General features: G+C 30.9%; 6 protein-coding genes across 6 annotated transcripts; 4 read left to right on the top strand and 2 right to left on the bottom strand.

Annotated features, from left to right (window-relative positions):
- The first annotated feature begins 716 nt into the window (after nucleotides 1-716).
- On the top strand, nucleotides 717-2,506 carry LOC130510540 (F-box protein DOR-like). The gene is made up of 2 exons (XM_057006948.1): nucleotides 717-1,654; nucleotides 2,188-2,506. The coding sequence occupies exons 1-2, from the start codon at nucleotides 862-864 to the stop codon at nucleotides 2,355-2,357; spliced, it is 963 nt and encodes a 320-aa protein (XP_056862928.1). The 5' UTR covers nucleotides 717-861; the 3' UTR covers nucleotides 2,358-2,506.
- On the top strand, nucleotides 2,370-3,040 carry LOC130510541 (F-box protein At5g65850-like). Its single transcript, XM_057006949.1, has one exon. The coding sequence runs from the start codon at nucleotides 2,402-2,404 to the stop codon at nucleotides 2,864-2,866; it is 465 nt and encodes a 154-aa protein (XP_056862929.1). The 5' UTR covers nucleotides 2,370-2,401; the 3' UTR covers nucleotides 2,867-3,040.
- A 2,352-nt stretch (nucleotides 3,041-5,392) lies between these two features.
- LOC108852627 (F-box protein DOR) lies at nucleotides 5,393-7,000 on the top strand. The gene has a single exon (XM_018626126.2). It carries the CDS (start codon nucleotides 5,604-5,606, stop codon nucleotides 6,825-6,827), a length of 1,224 nt encoding a protein of 407 aa, XP_018481628.1. The 5' UTR covers nucleotides 5,393-5,603; the 3' UTR covers nucleotides 6,828-7,000.
- Nucleotides 7,001-7,985: 985 nt separating this feature from the next.
- LOC108853279 (F-box protein DOR-like) lies at nucleotides 7,986-9,413 on the top strand. The gene has a single exon (XM_018626709.2). The coding sequence runs from the start codon at nucleotides 8,109-8,111 to the stop codon at nucleotides 9,306-9,308; it is 1,200 nt and encodes a 399-aa protein (XP_018482211.1). The 5' UTR covers nucleotides 7,986-8,108; the 3' UTR covers nucleotides 9,309-9,413.
- A 5,521-nt stretch (nucleotides 9,414-14,934) lies between these two features.
- Nucleotides 14,935-16,959, bottom strand: LOC108853275 (zinc transporter 3-like). Its single transcript, XM_018626706.2, has 3 exons — nucleotides 16,373-16,959; nucleotides 15,572-15,721; nucleotides 14,935-15,331 (listed from the first exon to the last, which is right to left on the bottom strand). The coding sequence occupies exons 1-3, from the start codon at nucleotides 16,916-16,918 to the stop codon at nucleotides 15,026-15,028; spliced, it is 1,002 nt and encodes a 333-aa protein (XP_018482208.1). The 5' UTR covers nucleotides 16,919-16,959; the 3' UTR covers nucleotides 14,935-15,025.
- Nucleotides 16,960-23,443: 6,484 nt separating this feature from the next.
- Nucleotides 23,444-24,240, bottom strand: LOC108852780 (protein CYSTEINE-RICH TRANSMEMBRANE MODULE 6-like). The gene is made up of 3 exons (XM_018626263.2): nucleotides 24,092-24,240; nucleotides 23,820-23,958; nucleotides 23,444-23,691 (listed from the first exon to the last, which is right to left on the bottom strand). Exons 1-3 carry the CDS (start codon nucleotides 24,120-24,122, stop codon nucleotides 23,646-23,648), a joined length of 216 nt encoding a protein of 71 aa, XP_018481765.1. The 5' UTR covers nucleotides 24,123-24,240; the 3' UTR covers nucleotides 23,444-23,645.
- Between the last annotated feature and the right edge of the window lie 1,026 nt (nucleotides 24,241-25,266).

Here is a 25,266-nt window from a genome sequence, read left to right as displayed (position 1 = left end):
CTTTCTCCACACGTTTCACCTGGAAATGGTGGAAGCGCAGAGGCAAAACGTTCGTGAGTTCCTCTAGGGTTTCAACCTCATTGTCTCCGCCATGAGAACACGGCGGCGTAAACTCTCCGGAGATTTCTCCTCAACCAGCGGGGACTTCTCTGCCGTTGTTCCCAGGCTCACCTAGTAGCTCTAGCAGCACCACCACCAAAACCGTCGGGAGCTTCCCTTCCAGTGCTACGGGCACGACGGCTGATCTTTCCGGAGTAGGAGCTCCTCCGGTTGACTCCTCCTCCTCCTCCTCCTCTCTGAAAAGCCTTGTTTTGGGATTTGGATTCATGGTTGCTATGATGCTTCATTTGTTCTAAGTGTTTAGCAGTACAGAGAGATTTGTTTGAATGTGTTTGCCTTTACTTTCTTTTGTTTGGTTGTTGTATATGTTGTTTCTGTGTATGGATCTCGTATGAATATTTCACAAATTACCATTGTATATCCAATTAATTATTTTATATACATTGTATACTTTTCAAAGTTATATTATATTATTATAATTTATGAGAAAAATAATTACGTGAAATTTCAACGTACGAGAATATTATTATGCAAAATTTGACTCATTATGAATTGCCTAAAGTAAATTAATATATTGAATTTGATCAAAAAAAAAAAAAAAAAAATTAATATATTGAAGGCATTGGTTTAGATTAAATGAAAAATTTGTATGTAAATTTGCCCTAAGTTTGGGCTTATTCTCAGCCCATTAAGATAATTTTTTGGCATTCCTTTCTCCACACGTTTCACCTGGAAATGGTGGAAGCGCAGAGGCAAAACGTTCGTGAGTTCCTCTAGGGTTTCAACCTCATTGTCTCCGCCATGAGAACACGGCGGCGTAAACTCTCCGGAGATTTCTCCTCAACCACCGGACGTATTACGCGATCGAAGACCTCGGAGGATAGAAGAGTCAACTCACTACCGATCCCAATCGATCACATCATCGACATATTCTCGAGGTTGCCGGTGAAGTCGATAGCGATATGCCGGTGCGTTTCAAAGACCTGGTCCTCCCTACTTCGCCGTCAAGATTTCACGGAGCTGTTCTTGAGCAGGTCATCTACTCTCCCCAAGCTGTTGCTCGCCTACCAAAAGGACGGTGACTTGTTCTTCTACTCAGCACCTCAGCCGCAAAATCCGGATGAGAATTCGCCTCCAGTAGTGGCCACTTATCATTTGAAGCTGTCCTTTGATGGTGCGTTTGGAGTAATTGGGCTTGATAACGGCTTGGTGGGTGTTAATGGAAGGAGGGCATATTCGGTGATATGTAACCCTAGCACTGGACAATCTTTGTCTTTAACCAGGGAGAAGACAAGGTCAACTAGTTTGTTTGGGTATGATCCTGTTGAGAAACAAGTCAAGGTGTTGTCTGTGTGGGGAGAAAAGTTTTATGGACTTCTCAAACTGGTGGCTGAGGAGTATCAAGTTATGACATTAGGAACGGGAAACCCGCCGTCATGGAGAGTGGTCGATTGTGGATGCATGCTCAGTAATTCTCATTACTTGAGAGCTTGGTTTGAAATTGCGCAAAGCGAGATGACGCAAGGAGGCTGGCGCTTAGCGCCTAGCGCCATGGCGCCACATTGCCAGCGCCTTGTGTACTTGCAACACAAAGGTACTCTGCAAACCCATAGCTATATATATATTACGTAAACAAGAATCAAGAATGCTAGGACATGAACTAAAAACACCAAATCCATAAATAAAACTCAAACGTTCATATAGGAACAAACCAAATGAAAAAATACCAGCGTTAGTACAACATAAATAAACATCGAATGAGAAAAAGCTATTGAGTATGTACAAGACATGATCATAAACTTATATTACAGAAAAAGGCTACTGACTTTAGAAGAAGAAACTATGATATAAACAAGTAATTAGAAGAAGCTACTGACGTAAAGAAGATGATAGGCTAGTGATAAGCTAGTGACGTAAAGAAGATGATAAGCTACTAATCAACTACAACCTTGCAAATGATAAGCTAGTGCTGTAAGTTCAAGAGAAGAGAAGCTAATATAAGAGAAGAAATATTAGGGTTAGTGGGATTGTATCCTAGCTTAGTGGGAAATCTACACAATTAGGTGAATTAGGGTTACACTCATCTACATGCCTATAAGGTGAATGAAATCTTATTTTTTGGTACAGGTACAACAAAGCGGCGTTTTTACCGCTTTAGCAAAATAACAAAAGCGAGGAAAAGCGACATAAAGCGAGGGTTTTATGTAAAACGCCTGGCAATGGGGTCCCTTGGCGATGAGGTCCTCGCCACAAGGCGCATGGCGCCAAAAACGCTCGCTTTTTCAAACCAAGCTTGAGAGAGAAATGCATCAACGGTGTTTTGTACTATATATCTACTGATATGTCTACAGAGACTACTGTGTTAGTTTGCTTTGACGTTAGGTCTGAGAAGTTCAGCTTTGTTAAAGTTAAGACGTTTGTCATTGAGGGAACTATGATAAACTACAATGGTAAATTAGGTTTCCTTCGTGCTGGAAAATCTACCTGCGCTTATAGAAGTAGTAGAATTGTTAACCTGTTGGTACTAGAAGATATCGACAAGCAGGGATGGTCTGAGCGTACGTTTGTATTGCCCGCTTTGTGGGAGGATATTGTTGGGAGTGCAATGTTAGGCTTTGTTGGAATGACGCGGACAAATGAGATTGTTATGAGGCAGGTGAGTATTGAACCAATACCTTTGTGCCTATTCTACTTCAATACCGAGAGGAATACTGTCGTTAGAGTTGCAGTCGAAGGAATGGATGTGTCTGAGTATGATAGTGTTCACATCTTTCTAGACCATGTAGAAAATGTGGAGCTTATGTAAGTGTTCAGGTACTTCATAACCTGAGGCTTGTTTGTCTAGTTTGTGTATGCGTTCTACGTTAAGTTTGTTGCTTTTTACTCTCTTCTCTTTAGAAGAAAAGCTACTTTGTGAAATAGATCAGTATGATGATGCTTTGACCAACTTGTGTTCCTGCCTTTGTCTTTTTTCTTTGAAACACTTTTTGTTTTGAAACACATGTTCCTGCCTTTGTCATTCTCCAATAGCGATGTCAAATGCGTTTAATGACCATTGGTTACTCAAGTCCAAATCCAAATGGGCTTAATTATATAATTTTTATTATGAAAATTTTCAAAATTTTCAATTTTTTAAAAATTATAATTTTAATCATAAAATCTTATTTTCTTATATATGTACAAATTTTACAAACATTTGTTTAGTTTTAATTTTCTTATAAATGTATAAAATCTTATTTTTTTATATATGTACAAACATTTTACAAACAAATTTGTAACAAAATTATTGTTCGGTTCTCAGGCTTTCCTTGCCTACGTAAATTTATATAAAGAGTAATACAAAAATTAAATTATTTTGTTATTACCAAACAAACTTATATATCAAATGTTTACTTGTTTATGTGGTAAACATAATAAAATGTTTTGTCTTTATATAAAAATATATGTACAAACAATTTACTCTTTTCAATAACTTTAATTTGATTAAAATAAATATATTGTTACAAATGATCGGTAATGCGTTGCCTCTTCCATCCTCTGAGGTCTTCGGTCGCGTATTACGTCCAGTAGTTGAGGAAAGTTCTCCGGAGAGGTGAGGCTTACGCCGGCTTGTTTTCATGGCGGAGATAATGAGGTCGAAACCTTAGAGAAACTCGCGAACATGGGGGTACGTAACAAACAACTGATTAGCTTTTGCTCTTCCACAATTCCTACGTGAACCACCAACTAATTACCTAAATAAAAAAACAACTGATTAGCTTTTGCCCTTCCACAATGTCTACGTGAACGCTTTTGCTCTTCCACCATTTCTACGTGAACAACCAACAATTGATTAGCTATTTTAATATTATTGTTTTCAAATCGAATATAAATATCATAGGTAATTTTTTCTGGTTTTGATTTTAATGTATAAGATTCATATTCTTTTATTTTATTTTGTTTTCAATTGTGTTTCTACTATTTATTGAAAAGTAAAATATACAAAATTATGTTTACTTGTTTATGTGGTTAAATATCTTCAATCATTTTATTATGTTTACCACATAAACAAGTAAACATTTGATATATAAGTTTGTTTGGTAATAACAAAATAATTTAATTTTTGTATTACTCTTTATATAAATTTATGTAGGCAAGGAAAACCTGAGAACCGAACAATATTTTTTTTTCTTTTATTAACAGAATAATTTTGAATAGCTGCATCTGTTTGCTATTTTTTATATCAAAACGTCTCTTTGCTATTAATAAAAAGTAACACTTAAAAAATCATTACTTTCCGATTTATAGCAAAATCATGCAATATTTAGACCATAATATATAGCAAATTTTGATTTAAATTGTTGTCAAAGTAATACAGACTACGAGTATATCTTATACTTTAAAAAAAATATTATGTTGAATCACAATATAAATAAACCTTAAGCCATTTAAAGAGATTTCAATTTAATTAGATCGCCAATTATTAATTTAATAAGATTGTCGAGTATTAAACTTATTATATCATATACATTTATGTTTGGATTAATATGTTTTCTTAGCAATTTGATTTTGGAATTACTAAATTTTCAATTGATTCTTATTATGCCACGTAAGCCAAATTGACATCATAATTAAGTGACAACTAAGCAAATTTTTTTTTTAATTAATACAAGCTTAAGATTACAACTTTTAAAAACACTTTTGAGGGGTCAATTAACATTGCATATCCATCTGTCTTGTAATTATATTATTACAGTTCAGATAATACTTTAAAATTTGATAATCCATAATTTCATAACTAGTAATTTTAAAAATATATTGTAATTTTAAACTAAATATAAATAGTGGTGGACAAAATACGGAACCAAACTAAATCAATTAAACCGAATCTAAACTGATACAATCAAACCAAAATATATGTATAAACCAATTGGTTAAAAAAATATTAATCCTAATAGTTTTGTTTGGTTCAGTTTTAAACCAACCGAACCTAAAAACTAAAGTTTTGTTAATTAGATTTACCAAATATACTGATAATAAAATGATTGAAGATATTTAACCACATAAACAAGTAAACATAATTTTGTATATTTTACTTTTCAATAAATAGTAGAAACACAATTGAAAATAGTTGGTGTTATATAAAGAGTAATACAAAAATTAAATTTGATTAAAATATAAGAAAATAATTTTGTTACAAACAATATTTTTTTCAATTGTGTTAGTAGAAACACAATTGAAAATAAAATAAAATAAAAGAATATGAATCTTATACATTAAAATCAAATCAGAAAAAATTACCTATGATATTTATATTCGATTTGAAAACAATAATATTAAAATAGCTAATCAATTGTTGGTTGTTCACGTAGAAATGGTGGAAGAGCAAAAGCGTTAACGTAGACATTGTGGAAGAGCAAAAGCTAATCAGTTGTTTTTTTTTATTTAGGTAATTAGTTGGTGGTTCACGTAGGAATTGTGGAAGAGCAAAAGCTAATCAGTTGTTTGTTACGTACCCCCATGTTCGCGAGTTTCTCTAAGGTTTCGACCTCATTATCTCCGCCATGAAAACAAGCCGGCGTAAGCCTCACCTCTCCGGAGAACTTTCCTCAACTACTGGACGTAATACGCGACCGAAGACCTCAGAGGATGGAAGAGGCAACGCATTACCGATCCCAACTGATCTCATCATCGAGATATTCACGAGGTTGCCATTGAAGTCAATAGCTATATGTCGGTGTGTTTCGAAGACATGGTCCTCCCTACTTCGCCGTTCAGATTTCACGGAGTTGTTCTTGAGCTTGAGCAAGTCCTGTACTCTCTCCAGGCTCTTGCTCGCCTACCAAAAAGGCCGTGACTTGTTCTTCTTCTCGGCACCTCAGCCGCAAAACCCGGATGAGAACTCGTCTCCTGTAGTGGCTACTTATCATATGAAGTTTTCCTTTCATGCTTGCCTCCTTGGTTCGTTTAAATTAAGTGGGCTTGATCATGGCTTGGTGGGTCTTACAAGTACGTGGATCGGAAAGGGAAGGGAGCCGCCTTTGGTGCCAATGATGTGTAACCCTAGCACAGGACAATCATTACTATTACCTAGAGTGAAGACGAAGAGAGTTAAGGCAATGAGTTTGTTTGGGTATGATCCTATTGATAAACAAGTCAAAGTATTGTCCATGCCAGTAAGTCAGGGAAGTGTCCTTCCTGTGGCGGAGGAGTATCAAGTGGTGACATTAGGAACGGGAAAACTGTCACAGAGAATGATCAACTGCGGCCGCGAACTCTGTTATTATCCACATTTGCGAGGGAAGTGCATTAATGGTGTTTTGTACTATCCATCTATTGATATGTCTACAGAGAGTCATGTGTTAGTTTGCTTTGACGTTAGATCTGAAAAGTTCAACTTTATTAAAGTTGATAAATTCTTCACTGAGGGAACTATGATAAACTACAATGGTAAATTAGGTTTAGTTTGGTCTGAAGGATGGCTTTCTAGAAATAGCAGAAGTGTTAACCTGTGTGTGTTAGAAGATATTGAAAAGCAGGAGTGGTCTAAACATGTGTATGTATTGCCCGCTTTGTGGGAGGATATTGTTGGGAGAGCCTTGTTAAGCTTTGTTGGAATGACGCGGACAAATGAGATTGTGATGAGGTCGCTGAGTCCTTTGTACCTATTCTACTTCAATACCGAGAAGAATACTGTCGTTAGAGTTGAAATCGAAGGGCTCGATTTGTCTGAGTATACTAGAGTTCACATTTTTCTAGACCATGTAGAGAATGTGACACTTATGTAAGTGTTTAAGTACTTAATTCATAACTTGAGACTTTGTTTGGCTTATATGTTTTAAGTTAAGTTTGTTGTTTTATACTCTCCTCTCTTTAGAAGAAAAGACATTTTGTAAAATGGTGAGTTATATGCTACTTGGTTATCAAATCCCTTTGTGTATTCTCTTAATAAAGAACCTGGTCTTTATGATCAGCTTGATTTAGTTTTTGGTGTGAATCAGAGTCAAATAACGTTCTTGTATACAAAGAAAAGCTCAAAAAAAACTGAATCAGAGTAAGAGAGAAACGATGGTTATAAAATTGTGGAATCAAAAAGTCCCACAAATTGTTTATTGAGAACCGATTTTAGCTGATGATATACAAAAAGACCAGTTTCTAAGAGCAATTGACAATCTGTTTTGAATAGCCCAGATCACGAGCATTGAGCCCAGAGTAATACCAAAGCTTCTTCAACAATTGGAGACGAGACCTGATGTTCTTTTACGAGACTACTGGTGTACTATGACTTGACCTCTACGGAATCATCCAGAACACTGAAACTCTATCCTTTCATTTTTGTTACGTCTCTTTTAAGTTTATTGCTAGATCTTTAACTCTGCAGCAGACGCACATAATAAACTCACTTTTTTTTTTTTTTTTTTTTTATAATAAACGCACTTGCTAAACGCATCCTATGTACGGCAACTTTTAACTCCTAGTTGGGAGAAAGTTCTATCTTAGTATAAGATGTACAAATACATCTACGAAATGCACAACTCCACTTGAAACTAGAAATCAAAATAATGTTTTTAACTATAGTCTTTCTAACCTTATAGGAGAGACGGGTCTGCCACCTGCAGCGAAGAGGATCAACATGGTTGATTTATCACAGAAATTGTGATGCGTTTGGATTTCATTGTCATATTTTATTAATATGAAACATAATTATTAAAGATTTTCCTTACTTAAAAAATAAAAATTGTTTGTAATTTTGGAAAATACAACAAAAACAATAATAATGTATTAGGAAATTTACAAGGGTTTTATGAGAAGATTCTTTTGATTAGTATATCTTGGTTGATAGTTTTTTTTTTCCATTGCAATTATAGTTAAGAATTTTAAAATGGAAAATTTCCAGAAAAAAAGAAAAGGAATTAAAAAAAAAGATAGTTTTTTTTTATAAAATCATATTAACGAGATCTTTACGGGCGAGCCCTAATCTTGGGTTTACTTTCCTGCTGAGATAAACTATAAGAGCAAAGGCAAAGTCGCAGTGGTCGGTCTAGGGTTTTAAACTCAGTGTATTCGCCATGAAGACCACTCAAAGACGTAATGAGCGATCGAAGACCTTAGAGAATGGAAGAGACCACTCACTACCAATCCCAATTGATCTCGTTTTCGAGATATTCTCGAGGTTACCCGTGAAGTCAATAGCAATATGCCGGTGCGTTTCAAAGACCTGGTCCTCCATACTTCGCCGTCAAGATTTCACGGAGCTGTTCTTGAGCAGGTCATGTGCTCTCCCCAAGCTGTTACTCGCCTGCCAAAAGGACGGTGACTTGTTCTTCTTCTCGGCACCTCAGCCGCAAAATCTGGATGAGAATCCGTCTCCAGTAGTGGCGTCTTGTTATATGAAGCTGTCTTTGGATGCCTACTTCCGTAATGGTGCGTTTGAAATAAGTGGGCTTGATCAAGGCTTGATGGGTCTTACACATCAGTGGATCGGAGAAAAAAGAAAGTATTCGGTGCCGGTGATATGTAACCCTAGCACAGGACAATTATTACCTTTAACCAGGGTGAAGACAAGGAGAGTTAAGTCAAGGAATTTGTTTGGGTATGATCCTATTGATAAACAATTCAAGGTTTTGTCCGTATCAGAAGTAGGTTATGGACCTACCAACATGAAGTATGAGGAGCATCAAGTAATCACACTACAAAGGGGAAAGCTGTCACAGAGACTGTTCAACACTGACCGCGTACTCCATCATCTTGAATATTCCAAAGAGAGATGCATCAATGGTGTTTTGTACTATAAAACTATTGAGTTTTCTACAAATACTCATATTTTAGTTTGCTTTGACGTTAGATCTGAAAAGCTCAACTATATTAAAGTCAAGAAATTTCTCACTAAGGGAACTATGGTAAACTACAATGGTAAATTAGGTTTACTTCTGTCTGGAGTATACGACTCCATTATTGAAAGCAGTACAAGTGTTAACCTGTGGGTACTTGAAGATATCGAAAAGCAGGACTGGTCTGAGCATACATATGTATTGCCTCCTTCGTGGAAGGATATTGTTGGGAGAAAAATGTTAGGCTTTGTTGGAATGACGCAGACAAATGAGATTGTGATGAGGTCGGAGCGTGGTCCACGAAGCCCTTTCCACCTATTCTACTTCAATACCAAGAAGAATACTGTCGTTAGAGTCGAAATCCAAGGCATTGATGAGCCTGAGTATACTAGAGTTCACATCTTTCTAGACCATGTAGAGAATGTGACACTTATGTAAGTGTTTAAGTACTTCATAGCTTGAGACTCTGTTTGGCTATCTGTTCTAAGTTACGTTATATGCTACTTGGTTATCAAATCCTTTTATGTATTCTCTCACTAAAGAACCTCGTCTTTATGATTTGCTTGATTTTGTTCTTGGTGTGAATCAGAGTCAAATAACGTTCTTGTATACGAAGAGATGCTCATAAAACCTGAACCAGAGTCAAATAGATGAAATGGTAGTTATAAAGTTGTGGAATCAAAATAATGTTTCTAAATTTTAAAAAATGTGGCTCTAAAAATCTTACATAATTTTGTGGCCTAAAACTTTAGCTTCGCTAAATTTAGGCATGGACAATCGGAGTTCTAATTGGGTTTTGGTTTTGTTCAATCAGGTTTCGGTTTTTTGGGTTTATCAAAATCAGTCTCATTCGGGTTATATGAAAGTTTGGTTCACGATCGGTTCAGGCTCTATCGGTTCGGATCGGAGTAAGTAAAATTTCAAAGAACTGGTACAACCCGATGTACTTTCGGGGTCGGGTCTTAATCGATTCTTCGGTTTATAAATATCTGATTTGCATCTACTTTATAACAAAAAATAAGTAAAATCGGTTTTTCGGTTTTAAAATACCTGATTTTTATTTATTTTATAACCAAAACATAAGTAAAATCAATTCAAAATAAGAAAAGATATCAACTGTGATCATTCAAAATCAAACGAAAAGTAAAAGTATTTACTGATAGAAAAAAAAACCAGATAAATGAGCATAAAATGAAAACATGTTCAATTAAAACAAAACTAAAATCTAAAAAAAACTTCAAACTGTCACATTGAAATGTAATAGAGAATTATTTTAGATATTGATTATTTCTTAGTGTATTTGGATATTTATTTTGAGATCATATTTATTTTTGTGATGAAGTCGGTAGGCTATCCACCAAGACCTTTGTGCCTATTCTACTTCAACATCGAGAGGAATGGATGTGTCAGAGTAGGATAGAGTTCACATATTTCTAGACCATGTAGATAATGTGAAGCTTATGTAAGTGTTTAGGTAGGTACTTCATGACTTGAGACTTTGTTTGGCTATAATCTCTCATTATTTCATCATCACATGATTTTATTGATAACCATTTTCTGTTTGGATATTCTAATCCGTTCCCTTGTTTACTGTTTACATGGAGCAAATAGTTTTTTTTTTAAGTTAAGTTGGTTGCTTTGTACTCTCTTCTCTTTGAAAGCTGCCTGTCCTTTTTGAGAGCTGTCTGTCCCTCGCAAACACACTAATCAAACAATAATTAAGGTATAACAACGATGCTTATACAAACTACTGAATAATATGAACATATACACTACTCTCCAATATTTGGAAAAAGTTACTCCCGGCCATGCTCTCTCCATCACTGTAAACTATTTACCTAAGAAATAATAAACAAGTATTAAAAATTAATAAAATAATAACTAAAACTGAAAAGTTAGCAGAACGTATGTTACCACTACACCAGAACTTCTTTATTATTCGGCTGAACGCACTCCTCTTTTTGTTTTCTGATTTCACATGTGTGACATGGTAATCGAACTCAGTTTCTTGATCTTCCAATATCGGTGCTAAGGACGGTCTCCATTGTGTTAACTCTTCTGAGTAAAGCACCACCGGAATAGGCTGATCAGTCACGGTGGTGGTGGTGGTGGAGGAACAACAACAACATCCACGGAATAGAAAAAAAAACCATTTGAAACTATCCCAAGTGTTAATATTGAGAAGAGATTTGGGTTTATTGTTTGTTTTCTACAACATTTGGGTTTGTTGTTATATACACCCTTATCATATACGAAGGATTACTACTCTTTTTAGGGGTCACTTATTTATTTAAATAGTAGCTATATTATTTACTTTTAAACTTAATGTTGATTTAGTCAAAAATCATTATTTATATAATATAATGTAGCTATATTATACATATCATTAATGAGAATCTATAGGAAAATAAGAGAGAAGTATATGAGTCAAGATTCAATTTTGAAATAAATATGGAAAAGTGTTTTCTCCCCTTAAAAATTTATGATCCTATTATTTTAAAATTATGGTGAAATTTTGGTATACATGCGAAAATTCTAAAATGTTTTAATTGAATTGGTGTTAGTAGATATCACTGTATATATAGTATAGATTTTCTCTATTGATTTGCATTAATTATATGATTTGTATGTTAATAAAGTTTCTTTTAGCTTAGTATTAAAATATTTATGCTTTTGTTGATGAAAAGGTAATTTCCTATTTGAATTATCTCAATAGAACTTTTTTGTTTGGTATAACTATAACATCTTTGACTATACCACTTAATAAAATAACGAATCTTAAAACTAAACTCAAATTATTGCAAGCAATATTTAACTCAAATTTTTGATCTCTTAAGATAAACTTATATAGAACAATCAAAATCACCTTTGTAATTTGAGTTAATTGTTGATTGCAATGGTTTTTAATTTGATTGCTTGTTTAAAGTATAATTTAAAAAAATCATTTGAATAAAATGTAATATATAAATAGTGTTCATGAAACAGAATGAATAAGCACAAAATCATTAGCATGGACAATAACCTTTTATTTCGTTTACCCCATTTAAGAACATAAAAATATGCAATAAATACTAATTTACATTATACTAAATATCTGTGTCACATTACCGAAAGAACATAAGATTATAGAAGTCGATGCGCAACTGGACAAGGAGACAATCCCGGCGAGGTTCTTATATCCGACAGCGCAATACTCCTATCAAAAAGTACTCTGTTATATTTTATTAAAATAAATAAATGACATTTCTGCTAAAGATGGTGATATAAATTTTCTACATCAAAGCATGATCAAAACATACTTTGAATGTAGAGACCAAACAATACATAACAAAAATAATAAAACATGCACATCAGCAGATATTGTTTGTTTATAAAGATGATGTTTAGTGAATTCATAGGTAAATTAAACATAAGAAAAACACAAGTCACAAATGTTGGAATTATTAACATTACGCCAGATTCATGTTTCACATGGTTAATATATCTTCAACTTTATCATTAATTTCTTGAAAATCATATTAAATTTATTTCCACAAAGAAAAATACAGAATCCGTTCTGTAGCAATCTAACGTTGATTTTCATATGAGTTTGCAATATTTTGAGCATTTTAGAGTTTGCATTCTTATAAATGGTATATACAAGTATTATGATTCTCATAGGGAGAAACACCGTCCATTGGTCACGTACATTTCTTTAATAGGATAATTTCAATTCTAAAGCAAATTTGATATCACAAAATTTACCATTAATAAATAATTATTTTTACAAATACTTTGAATTTGTGATAAACAATACTAAAATAAATTTAAAAAAATTTAAAAATATTTATAGGACATTTTTAAATATTTATAAATTTAGTAATTGCAGACGGGTTATATCTAAGTGGTGGTTGTTTCTATTACTTTTTAATTTTAGTTTTTGGTTTTTAAATTTTGGTTTTAGTTCCTGGTTTTTAATTTTTAGGTTTTTGCTTTTGGTTTTCAGTTTTTAGTTTTGGCTTTTAATTTTAGATTTTGATTTTGATGTATTTTTAGTTCTTTTTTATATAATGAATACATTATTTTGACAAAATGAAATAAATATCAATAAAATATTTAAAGAATTACCATTAAACTTTATCAAAATGTAGTGGTTGTTATTTTTAAGAACATTATCATGTTTTTAAATTATTTTATTTTTTAAATATTAGAAAAAAAACAAAAAACTAAACCAAAAACTAGAAACAAACATGCTCCTAATTAATTAAATTGTTAACTAAACAGTAAACATTTTTGCATAACGAAACTGATAAATAGAAAGTTATATGCTATGAAACAACTTACAAAAATATTGCAAACTCATCATAGGGATGTTCACATACAATCAATGTTAAAAGGAAAATGAATTTCAGGTAACTGAAAAGAAGGATTATGCATTTTTTGTGTAACCTAATATATGGATTTTAAGAATATAATATGGTTATGCGTGATGACTTACCAGGCTCTCTTTAATTTGTATCTAAACGAAGTCGTTCTTTTGGCCTTTGATTTATCACATGCGAATAAGACCTTCGCCGTTGAGTGATCATTCTCGCTGTCGTTCTCCAAAATGGGATACAACGACGGTCGCCACCGTTTGGAATCCCCATATGTGCTTCGCTCTGAGTACGTAACTAACGATGACTGATTAATCGTTGATGATTCTTCTTCATCCGCGGCGGTATTGGAACGATAACAATGACGAAAAAGAGAGCAAATCATTTTCAAACTTTGGAAACCAGATAGAAATCAGTTATAAATATTTATGTAATCTTTGGGTCAACGATAAAATGGCGTTGTGTTTATATATGAAATATTGATAACTGTAGTAAAAGTTATGAGGATGCATTAAAGAGTTTCTATTCATTTTAACTGGTGTTGTTACTTCTCTGGATAAGTTTCAATTTTAATTTAATGAGTCTTCTAAAAACTGTTTATGTAAATGGCTCTTTAGAAATCTCTTTGAAACGACACATTTTTTCCGCGATTTTATAGCTTCTCAATTGCCAAATTAAGTGTAGTATTAGTATGTTCATTAGCTTATTTCATAAGCTGGCAATCTTGTTCTATAGAAATATTTAAAGTATATAGTTAGTTTTACAATTGGAAATAATCTTTTTGAAGTTTGTTTTTTCACTTTAGTAAGTCTATGCTTGAAATGTTTTTTTTTTCATTTGCTTCTAATTGCCTTAATAATATTCCTAGTGTTAATATTATAAACATGAATAGCTAAAAAAAACTTATTCAATTATAAAGCATCGAAATAGCTTTTTGAGAAGATATACAAAAGTCTTAACTAAAAAGCAAAATAAGCGCAATAAAATGAGAATTAAAAGAAAATATGGACAAATGGTATCTACCGTAAAGAAAATATGGACAAATGTTAAAAAAAACTTATTAGTTATTTAGATTTTTTATCAAACTCTTCTTGATGTATAGTTTGCTAATATATAGCGTGTGTGACATGAGGTAATAAAAACCAATGCAACTGTAGAAGCATATTTGGTATAATCTAATTACTTAGCTATATATAAGATACGTTATATAACAGACAAATAAATATTTAACATAAGGTCATTACAAGTTGAATAACTGTAGTATAATCAAATTACTTAGCTATATATAAGAAACGTTATATAACACACAAATAAATACTCCCTCTGTTTCATAATAAGTGTCATTCTGAGCTCATTTTCTTGTTACACAAAGAGTGTCACTTTACAATTCCAATGTAAATTATACTAATTTTCAGCTGAAAATTAATTGTAAACTGCATTGATTTTATAAATAATTTTATTTATCTAAAATACTATTGGTCAAAGAGGTATAATTAATTACAACTTACATATATTTCAACAACTTTCTTAATCTGTGTGAAAAATGTCACAACGACACTCTTTAAGAAACGGAGGGAGTATAACATAAGTTCATTACAAGTCACACTCAGTCAAGCAACAAATCAGGGCTTCTTACTTTTCTGGGGCATGAATTACTATACCTACATTGCAATAAATTTTCTCATGTATACATGAAGTGGTCCAGAAAATAGAGATCTCAAAAAATATTTTTTTAAAGGAGAAACAAGAACAAATGATTGACAAAAAGAAGAAACAATTGAGTGTTGAATAAGAAAATAATCAAGCCCATTTGGCCAATATAGACATGAGGCCAGCACCAAGAAGAAGAGCAATATGTGCCATGATTTGAAGTCCAGTGTTGGATTGCATTTTGGGATGCATGAAATCTGCTGCGAGAAGGTCCACCAGAGACATGTAGATGAGAATACCTGCGGATGCAGCGTTCAATACTCCTTGAACGATCAGAGCCATTGGAGAAGACTCATCGTACGTATTCGCTATTTCCATTCCAAGAACGATACCTAATGGAGTCGTTATCGCGAAGAACACAGACATTATTGTTACTGACAAACACTTGAATTTGCCCTACAATAACAAAAATGGAAGTGAAAACGTGTGCGATCGACAAGCCGACAACTATGCAATAACGCAACTCTTCAAAATATACAAGAGGATATATAGACAGATATATGTTTCGTCACAAAAAAAAAAAGTTTCGTCATGTATATATATCATATTAATTATCTAAGCTTATGTTGATTATCTATATATAGAGAGGGAGCTTATTAATTAATGAAGGATCGAAAATCAATAGAGAAAAGATACCTGAGCAATACAACCACCAAGGCCAAGACCTTCGAAGCATTGATGAAACATTAAGGCAATGAAGAGAGCTTTTGCAGCTTCTGGACTTTGTGAAGCTCCCAGTGATATTCCTATTACCACTGAATGTACTATTATTCCCAGCTCCAATACCTATCTCGAATTTGTTTTAATAAAACACAAGAATATATTAGTTTCTGAGACAACGTACACTTTTACACTACATGATTTTTTTTTCTCAGATAATACATAAGAAAAATTCTTATTTGAAATTTCGGACTCAATATAACACGTGATGGTTTCTCTAGAGAATCAAATCTCACATGGTCCCAATCTAACAGCCCTCGTTGACAACAAATAAACTCTCAGAAATGCATGAACTTGTAATTTTAAATAATATTATCCTAAATAAAGCACGTTAAGTTGAAAATATATATATATATCGATGCATGCACTAAAATAATCTTGGAAGTGTATGTTTATTTAAATAAAATGAAAACAACTTTTCGCTGTATTGTTTTATCAAAGTTATTATCCGTTTTCCTAAAAATCAAAAATTATTTAAATTTACAGAAATGTTACCATATGAGTTCCATGTGAACAATTATTTTCGATTCGAAGCAATAGCAGTACATCCATTAAATTGAAATGGAAATAGAAATTCATCTTTGTCTGTCAATTCATTTCATTTCTTTTGCACACAAAAAAAAAATTCGTAGACTTTCGTTCTTTTTATTATAGAAAAAAAAATCATTAAACTAGAAAACGCAAATGCTATGATTGTTAAACGTGGAGGCAACAAACCTGTGCAATAACTCTTGTCCGAAGCATCTGCACCTTGGCAGAGTCAACGACCACCTCGCCAGTTTCTCCATCAGGGATCGTCTTCGACGCATTGCAATGAGATTTACTGAAACTCGAAGTGGCAAATGTATCCACTGATAACGTCAATATCGCAGCGACCATCGCAATAAATCCTGTGAACGGAAACTCCCATGCTTCTGAAGTCAGGCACGGCGAGTTAAGCATTTCGTAAGCCTCAGGCAAGACGTGCATAAACCCTGTAGAAAGGATCACTCCTGCAGCGAAGGCTTTAGTGACGAAGAAGAAAGGTGTCTCTGGACGCAAAGAAGGGAAAACTTTGCCTAGGAGAGGAAATAGAACTCCGATTACTCCGGCTACTAGAACGGCAGGAATGGCCGCAATCTTGTATTTCCGAGCTCCGGCTTTGTTTTCTTGGTCGTGGTCTTGTGAGCATTGACATTTTGGGTTTCCCTGTGCTTCAGCAACCGCGATCAGGAGGAGGGAGATGGAGATAAAGAAGAGTAGGAGTTTCATGTTCTTCATCATATTCTTTATTTTGTAATTTAGGGGTATTCAAAGGAGAGACGTTTGGATTTTTAATGATGAAAATAAGATTTAAACTGTTATGGAAATGGAAGTATCTGATTATATATAGACGTATAATAATATCATATAAATTTGTGCTACTCATTAACAAGAGATAAGATAATCTAAACAAAAAATATTGAACCTTGTGATTTTGTATCTGTTTTCCAATTTTTAGTCCTAATTAACGAATCTTTTAATAGAAAAACTAGACCATGACCCGCCCTTTCACAGGGCGGGTATAATTTTTCTTTGAGAATTTTTTAAAAAAATTTGTGTATTTTTGTAATCATATTTGTGTTGAATATTAGTTTAGTTTAATATAATTTTGGTAACTATATTAAATGTGTCAATTTACATAACTACACACTTGTCCTATATGTATTTAAGAAATTATTTTTAAAACTTTATTCTTAAAATTTGCAACATATTATATTTTCTTAGTATTTACTTAATATAAATAGTCAAAATATTCGTACTCAAATAACTTGAATCGATCCAAAAATCAAAGAATCATATTCTGTTAGACCTCTATTAAACATGGCTTGTAGACATGGGCAAAAAAACAGGAACTGAACATAAATACTCGAACAAAAATCGAACCGAAGACTTTTAAATATCTGAATGGTTTCCATATTTCTATATCCGAAATAACTGAACCGGAACTGAACCGAGAACCGAAGGGGTATCCGAATATATAAATATATTAACTATATATACATATAACATAATTAAATATATATTTATAACTTAAAATTTTATTTAAAATCTGAAAACATTTAAAAATAAATAAATTATTATAAAATATCCGAACTATCCAAATTATCCAAAAGTATTCGGATAATTTTATCCAAAGTAAACAAAGTAATCCAAAATATCCAAGTTTTTTTTATCTAATTCATCCTAATTATTTATATATTTATCTTAAATAACCGATATTTTATCCGAACTATCTGAACTATCCAAATCAGAATCGGAACCGAATGAGAATCGTTTTTGGATATTTTTCGGTTCCTAGTTTTACTATCCGAACCGAACCAAATCCGAAACTGTATGAACCGAACCGAAAACAGGTCAAGTAGTAAATGGATAGTCTAACCCCTTAACCGAACTACCCGAAACCCGAGATATCCGAACCAAACCGATACCCGAAATGTCATGGCCTAGCTTATATACTCGAACGGTTTTTAAAGTGTCATATCCGAAAACTAATATCAAATCCAAACCGCACCGAAAACCGAACAAATTTTTTGAAAGATGTTTGAATATAATAAATTTGATATATTCTATTAAATATATATGTACAAATGGGTTATGGTCTTTACTGATTTTATGTAAAATCACATTTAATAAATATTTTTAATCGAATAACCTATTTAAAATCCGTTAAACTAAGAGAGTTTTGTGTGAATATTTATTTCTATTAAAAATCCACTTAACAAAAATAAAATTTATCATTGTTTTATCCGGTTCTTTTTAAATAATTATTTACCATTGGACATATATATATGTGAGAGTTATACATTGTCATTAACAAAAACAAAATTAAATGATATATTTATAGGTTTTGTACCAGTGGGCATATATAATTGATTTGTTATATGTGAGAGGTTTAGATGGTGTTATTATGATTGGAAAAGTCCGTTGGTTGGTATCTGGATCAATTTCGAGTGACTTAGAGTATTAATTAAGTTATTGTATTTTTAATATTTGTTTATTCATTAGTATTGAAATTAGGATAATTAGTTATATGATGGTTAGATTTTAGGTTATTTAGGTGGTCAAAAATTCAGTTCCTAAATTATCCTTAATGACTTTTATTTTTTAAGACAAAAGTGATGGCACAAAAAGTAATATACCAGGGAAGAGTAAGGGTAATTTCATAAAAGGGTTCCTGAATTAATAGTATTGATAATTCAAAGTCAAATCGTTGTTAAGAAGTATGCTATGTACTCAAACTTGTTTTTGTAAATTACCTGAGAAATATTTAAAGTGGTAAACATCAATTTATTCAATCAAAAAGAAATTTACTTGAGAAAATAGTTATAATTCATCTCCCCATAAATAAAGAAATCAGAAAAATAAGCAATAGTTAGGATTCTTTTTTGGTGTAAGCAATAGTTACGATTTGCCTAGAAAAAATCTGATAAAAAAAACATTATCACATAGGCCAGTAAGCAATAATTTATTAGGTAATCGTATCTTGCTTACCAAATTCAGATATGGTGCCTTGCACTGGTTTTCGCATGTTCAAAATACGGAGACATCCTCCAACATACGAAGGCATAGGACTATATGTCATTATCGGAATTTCTCAACATGAATCTCTAACCAATACTAAATTAAATAATCTTCTCTATTAAAAGAGAAGTACAAAAAAATCTACCGTACAAAAGTTATATTGGACTATTTCATTAATTAGTTAATATGATTTGATTATTTACATTAATCAATTAAATATATATTATTTTCAAAATATCTTAATACTTAATAAGGATATCAAAAATAAATCTGAAAAAATCTAATAAAATCTTACCAAATATTTTTAAATATCTTTTATGAAATAAATAATACCTAATTTCGTGATTATAAATTATTATAAATTAATGTTAATTAAATATTAAGATATGCTATACTTTATAAATTTTATAATTTTAAAATATATTGTATTAAATTAGAAATTCTATCATGTAATATTTTTACACCTTAAAAACGAGTTGCTAATGTATATTCTCTATCTCACAACAATATATTATCTAAAAATAATAATATATTTTTATTTTACTTATTTTGAAACTCCCAATAACATACCATCTAAAAATAATTATCAACAAAATATTAATTATACAACTAACCTATAATTCATGTGTTATTTAAAAACTATGCTACTAAAAAATTGAAAATTAAATATTTTTCAATAGAAAATAAATTTATTCTTTATTTACAATTATAACAAAATTTGTTGAAAAATATGAAAAAGTTTCTGAAAATTTTAATATTTATTAAACAAAATCTTCTCTATTAAAAGAGAAGTACAAACAAATCTACCGTACAAAAGTCATATTGGACCATTTCATTAATTAGTTAATATGATTTGATTATTTACATTAATCAATTAAATATATATTATTTTCAAAATATCTTAATACTTAATAAGGATATCAAAAAATAAATCTGAAAAAATCTAATAAAATCTTACCAAATATTTTTAAATATCTTTTATGAAATAAATAATACCTAATTTCGTGATTATAAATTATTATAAATTAATGTTAATTAAATATTAAGATATGCTATACTTTATAAATTTTATAATTTTAAAATATATTGTATTAAATTAGAAATTCTATCATGTATATTTTTACACCTTAAAAACGAGTTGCTAATGTATATTCTCTATCTCACAACAACATATTATCTAAAAATAATAATATATTTTTATTTTACTTATTTTGAAACTCCCAATAATATATCATCTAAAAATAATTATCAACAAAATATTAATTATACAACTAACCTGTAATTCATGTGTTATTTAAAAACTATGCTACTAAAAAATTGAAAATTAAATATTTTTCAATAGAAAATAATTTTAAAAATAAATTTATTCTTTATTTACAATTATAACAAAATTTGTTGAAAAATATGAAAAAGTTTCTGAAATTTTAATATTTATTAAACAAAATAATACATTAATTTAATAACAAGAAGAATTAAAAGTCATATAATCTTCCAAACTCAAAATAGTTACGTAATTTTTCAAATTTATATTGACTAAATATTATATTTAAAATAATATAATATTTAAAATCTTAATTTAATAAAAAATAAAAAATAATACTAACTTAATACTATAACATCAAAAAATATCATATATCAATAAAGTTACTAAAATAATATAATAGATATTGTAATGCATAATTTTTAAAAAATATTAGGACTGAACTAATTAAACAGAATAATGTGTTTACATATAAAATTAGGCACTATAATAACATTATAAATGCTAAAGTATGTTTTTAAAACAAAATATGAAAACATAAATTATTCAAAAAATATCATTTCTATAGTATAATTAAATAAATTTTAAAAATATATTGTATGCAAAATGTAGAATTGTATTAAAATATATCTTGTACGTGATTTTCTATTTAATAATTCCAAATTATTAATTTATTGTACCGAACTTTAAAATATATTAGGTGTAATAATAAAAAAACAATTTGAATACATACAACAAATCATTATATATTAATTATGTCAAATAAAAAACTTAAAACAATAAAGCTATGTAACTATAAAATATATAATAACATTAAAATGTAAATTATATATTTAAATATTTAGTTATATATATTTTATAAAATGAAAAATATACCTGCATGTCCATGCAGGTCAAAACTCTAGTCTATACTATTAAAACAGAAGTCATGACTTAATTCATGTGTGATTTCTTTAATTTGGACCATCCTTAAAAAGTTGATTAAATTATTTTTTGTATAAATATTTCCATTATTTGAATTATTCTATAACAAACAAATCAAATAGATATTCCTATATTTCCTCTCAAATTGTATATGAATAAAAATATTTTCACATCTTTTTTTTACAATATAATATATATTTCATTTTAACTATATTAAATCTTCTAAATATTTAATTAATTTTGTATTTGTTTAAAATAAATGTATATTTCATTTTTCATTTAAACAAAACTTTTACTTTTTAGTTAATTTCGTGTTTTTTGAAAATTAAATATATATTTCATTTTAACTAAATCAAACTTTTTAAATATCTAATTAATTTTGTAATTATAACTAATGTCATGTAATTTTTTACTAAATTTATGATATTAATTTAATATAACAATTTTTCAATTAAATTTTGATCCTTACTCAATAAATTTTTCAGTTTAGAATCTTCTGTCACATGATTTAATATATGCTATCACTGAAAAATTAAAACAGAAAATTAAGTTATTCCATGTGAACTATAAAATTACTGTATTTAAAATGTTATATTAAAGAATTTGTAATATGTTAAGTATCATAATTAACTATGTAAAATAAATAATTATATATATAAAATAAAAATAATCACCCGCACAGTTGTGCAGGTCGAGATTTAGTTTCTCATACTTAATTAGAAAGTTTGTATAAGTTGTGACCTCACTTTTTTTCTAATTGGTTAAATAAAGTGAATCACTATACTGATATTAATGGTCACTATAGAGTATCATTTAACATCTCATGCGTTTATATTTAATCTGTGGTTCATATCATATCTGAAAAACTTCATACTAGTAATTTTACAAGAAACAAATAATGAGAGATATTGAGATATTTTACTGGTTGAGATATTTTACCTTTTCCTTTCTTCATAAGCTCATATAAAAGATTTAACTTTCTAATCTTGTTTTACTGGCTAACTTGTGTTTGACCTCGCGGATACTAAATCATTAATTAATTGAATATTAATCTATAGAGGTTATTAGTTATACCGTACAATCTTCTTCTCAACTGTAAATATAAAACACAAAAGTGGGAAAGTAATAATTTCTCAAAAAAGTTTAACTTGCCAAAACTAAAAAATTCGTATTTCAATTGAACAAGTTGAGCTGGAACTTGGAAAATGAAGCTAGCGATATTTAATTTATGCAGACACGAATCATTGACTTTCCCTGTTTCAGACCAAAAAATGGCTGATTAAAAAGATACAGAAGATACCAAGTATCGAAAGAGAAAACATGCGTAGACAAAAAAAATCAACAAAGATGACACAACTAACCAAAAGACAAGCACGCACGTTTGGACTCATGATGATCAGTTAACTAAGGAAATGGAAGTTTAGAGAAAACATGCCTTTTCTCCCACTTTTTTTTGTTGTGTTTTGACCCTCTCCTGGAGTTTTAAAAGACGAGAGTCAAAAGCAGCAGCAAGATCAAAGCTCCCCCCCTCTCCAACTCTATATAGTGTTTGAGGAGTGTTTTAAAAACAGCTACGAAAGCTGGAGTTGAAAAATGGAATGTGATCAGGGGTGAAGCTACCTTGTGAGTGGGTGGCAGTTGCCCACAATAAACTTTTTAGTTAGTGTAATTTTGTATCAAATTTTTGAAAATACCCCTGATAAAAAATTAAATTTGTAAATGTAGTTATAGAGTTTTTTAGTTTCGCACCAGGTGAATATTGTTTCTAGATCTGCCCTAGATGTGATGAAAACAAGGGATGGGGTTGTGAGCGGTGGTGGTGGGTGGCATGGACAGGTTTGGCTTGGGAAAGGCAAATGGAATGTGATAAGGACGGAGATGGATGAGAATGGTGTTTGTAAATGTTGCAAAGAAAAGCTTGTTTGCATCGATATCAATCCGGTTGAGACAGATAACTTCGCTGCATCTTGCTTGGAAATGGTCCAAAACTAATTGAAATTTTTTTTTATCGGGATTAAAACTTGTTGTAGATCATCTTTTTTATTTTAACAACACCAACATTGATTGTTTTATTTTTGAAATATAGATTGAAAAATGATAAATTCAACAATACAAACCAAAGATTAATTATAAGGAATCGAATTAACAACTAGGAAGAGATTCCAAATATCATAAACTACTCAAATCCCAAACATGGTTCAACAAAAGCAAAATACAAATCATTCGCACGAATAACAAATAAACCATTGAACTCCTCTGAAATCAGAAGCAGGCGTCGAGGACACAACAGCAACACATGGCCGCACAACTGCATTCAGAATTAAAAACAGCAAAAAAAAAAAAATCAACATTCATCACATAATAACCGATCCGGTTCAATATCTAACCAAACAAACTTATAATTAAAAAGTTCTAGAGGAAAAGAAAAAAACTTACCAGCCTTTCCAGAATCCATCACCTTTAGACTTTGTCTCAACAGGAGCCATAGTAGCCTGACTAGTGTCGTTCGTTGGGTAACCGGCAGGAGCCGGTGCGACATAGGGACTGATAGACGCTGGTGGCGTTTGATAAGCTCCTAATTATAAACACACATACATATGTTCACGTTGGTTTATATACCATACAATCTCTAGAAATATGATTAATCATGACACGGCTGACATATATTAGATGCCTATACTTGTAAGAAAAGTGAACATAAAAGAAACCTGCAGATTGGTTTTGGCTGAACTGACTCATTCTTCGGACAAATTGTAAGTTCTCTTTCCAAAAGCAAAGGGAAAACTGTACGTAAAGGTGAATGTATACGTGTGTGAGATATTGAGATGGGTTGTTATTTGCATGATGATCATATATATAGTCGTCATGCATACATATATATAGGAAAGAAGAAGGTCGGTTTAATAGAACCGCGTGGGCGGCAGAAAACATTAAGTTGTCATAATTGATTCCAACGAACCAATGAAACGACCCAGAAGCATCCTTTATTTTCGTATAGACACATAAGTTTTGATTTAGTTTTGTTTCACTTCTTTGTGGTCTAGAAACTTTCGGTGGGGCTTATTGAATAGTGATTTCATTAAAAAAAAGGTTTGTATTAGGGTTGGGCAAATAAACCGAACCCGAAAATCCGAACCAAATCCGATCCGGTAAAAATGAATCTGAACCGATCCGAACCAACATAAATACAGAATGAATTTTGTTTTTTTGGAAATTTGGGTTATGGATATTATCCGAACCGAACCTGAATCTAAATAGATATCCGATTGAACCCGAAACATTCAAAACCCCCAAAAAGTCTTATACCAAACATGATCTCAATTCCTAATATGTATTCAAAATACATTAAAATATATTGAACATCTAAAATAATTATCTATTACATAAAAGTTTATGGTTTTATTATATGAAGGTTGATAGTTAAATGTGACTGTTAAATATTGAAATATTTAGATTTAAAATTTTATTTTCACTAAACAATGTTTCTCAGAGATTGTGGTTTTCGTTTTGATTTTATTTATTTGGTTTCCTTTTTATCAATAAATATGTTTCTCTTTCGTTTGATTTTAAATGATTATGGTTGATGTTCCTTTCTTAACATTAAATCGATTTTACTTATGTTTTGGTTACAAATTATACAAATTAGGTATTTGAAACTAAAACAAACCAATTTTACTTATGTTTTGGTCCTGAACCCGATAGAATCTGAACCGGTCCTGAACCGAACTTTCAAATAATCCAAATGGAGCTGATTTTGATAAACCCAAAAAACCAAAACCAGATTAGATAAAACCAAAATCTGATTGGAACTCCAAATCTCCAGGCCTAGTTTTTATCAGATCCTTCTTTATTGAATATGTATTTATAAAAACTTTTACAAATC

The sequence above is a fragment of the Raphanus sativus genome, chromosome 4 (assembly GCF_000801105.2).
Source record: "Raphanus sativus cultivar WK10039 chromosome 4, ASM80110v3, whole genome shotgun sequence".
Classification (NCBI taxonomy): domain Eukaryota; kingdom Viridiplantae; phylum Streptophyta; class Magnoliopsida; order Brassicales; family Brassicaceae; genus Raphanus; species Raphanus sativus.
Note: the sequence above shows the minus strand (reverse complement) of the source record. Positions and strands in the feature narration are given on the sequence as shown.

What these genes read in the sequence shown, in the direction of transcription:
- LOC108852780 (XM_018626263.2), bottom strand. Translation starts at nt 24,122, where the DNA reads ATGAGTCAGTTCAGCCAAAACCAATCTGCAG. An exon ending in CAGCCAAAACCAATCTGCAG is followed by an intron (nt 23,959 to 24,091) that starts GTTTCTTTTATG and finishes GTTTATAATTAG; the next exon opens with GAGCTTATCAAACGCCACCA. An exon ending in GATGGATTCTGGAAAGGCTG is followed by an intron (nt 23,692 to 23,819) that starts GTAAGTTTTTTT and finishes TTCTGAATGCAG; the next exon opens with TTGTGCGGCCATGTGTTGCT.
- LOC130510541 (XM_057006949.1), top strand. Translation starts at nt 2,402, where the DNA reads ATGTCTACAGAGACTACTGTGTTAGTTTGCTTTGACGTTAGGTCTGAG.
- LOC108853275 (XM_018626706.2), bottom strand. Translation starts at nt 16,918, where the DNA reads ATGATGAAGAACATGAAACTCCTACTCTTCTTTATCTCCATCTCCCTC. An exon ending in GGACAAGAGTTATTGCACAG is followed by an intron (nt 15,722 to 16,372) that starts GTTTGTTGCCTC and finishes AATTCGAGATAG; the next exon opens with GTATTGGAGCTGGGAATAAT. An exon ending in TTGGTGGTTGTATTGCTCAG is followed by an intron (nt 15,332 to 15,571) that starts GTATCTTTTCTC and finishes TTGTTATTGTAG; the next exon opens with GGCAAATTCAAGTGTTTGTC.
- LOC130510540 (XM_057006948.1), top strand. Translation starts at nt 862, where the DNA reads ATGAGAACACGGCGGCGTAAACTCTCCGGAGATTTCTCCTCAACCACC. An exon ending in TGTGTACTTGCAACACAAAG is followed by an intron (nt 1,655 to 2,187) that starts GTACTCTGCAAA and finishes TTTTTGGTACAG; the next exon opens with GTACAACAAAGCGGCGTTTT.
- LOC108853279 (XM_018626709.2), top strand. Translation starts at nt 8,109, where the DNA reads ATGAAGACCACTCAAAGACGTAATGAGCGATCGAAGACCTTAGAGAAT.
- LOC108852627 (XM_018626126.2), top strand. Translation starts at nt 5,604, where the DNA reads ATGAAAACAAGCCGGCGTAAGCCTCACCTCTCCGGAGAACTTTCCTCA.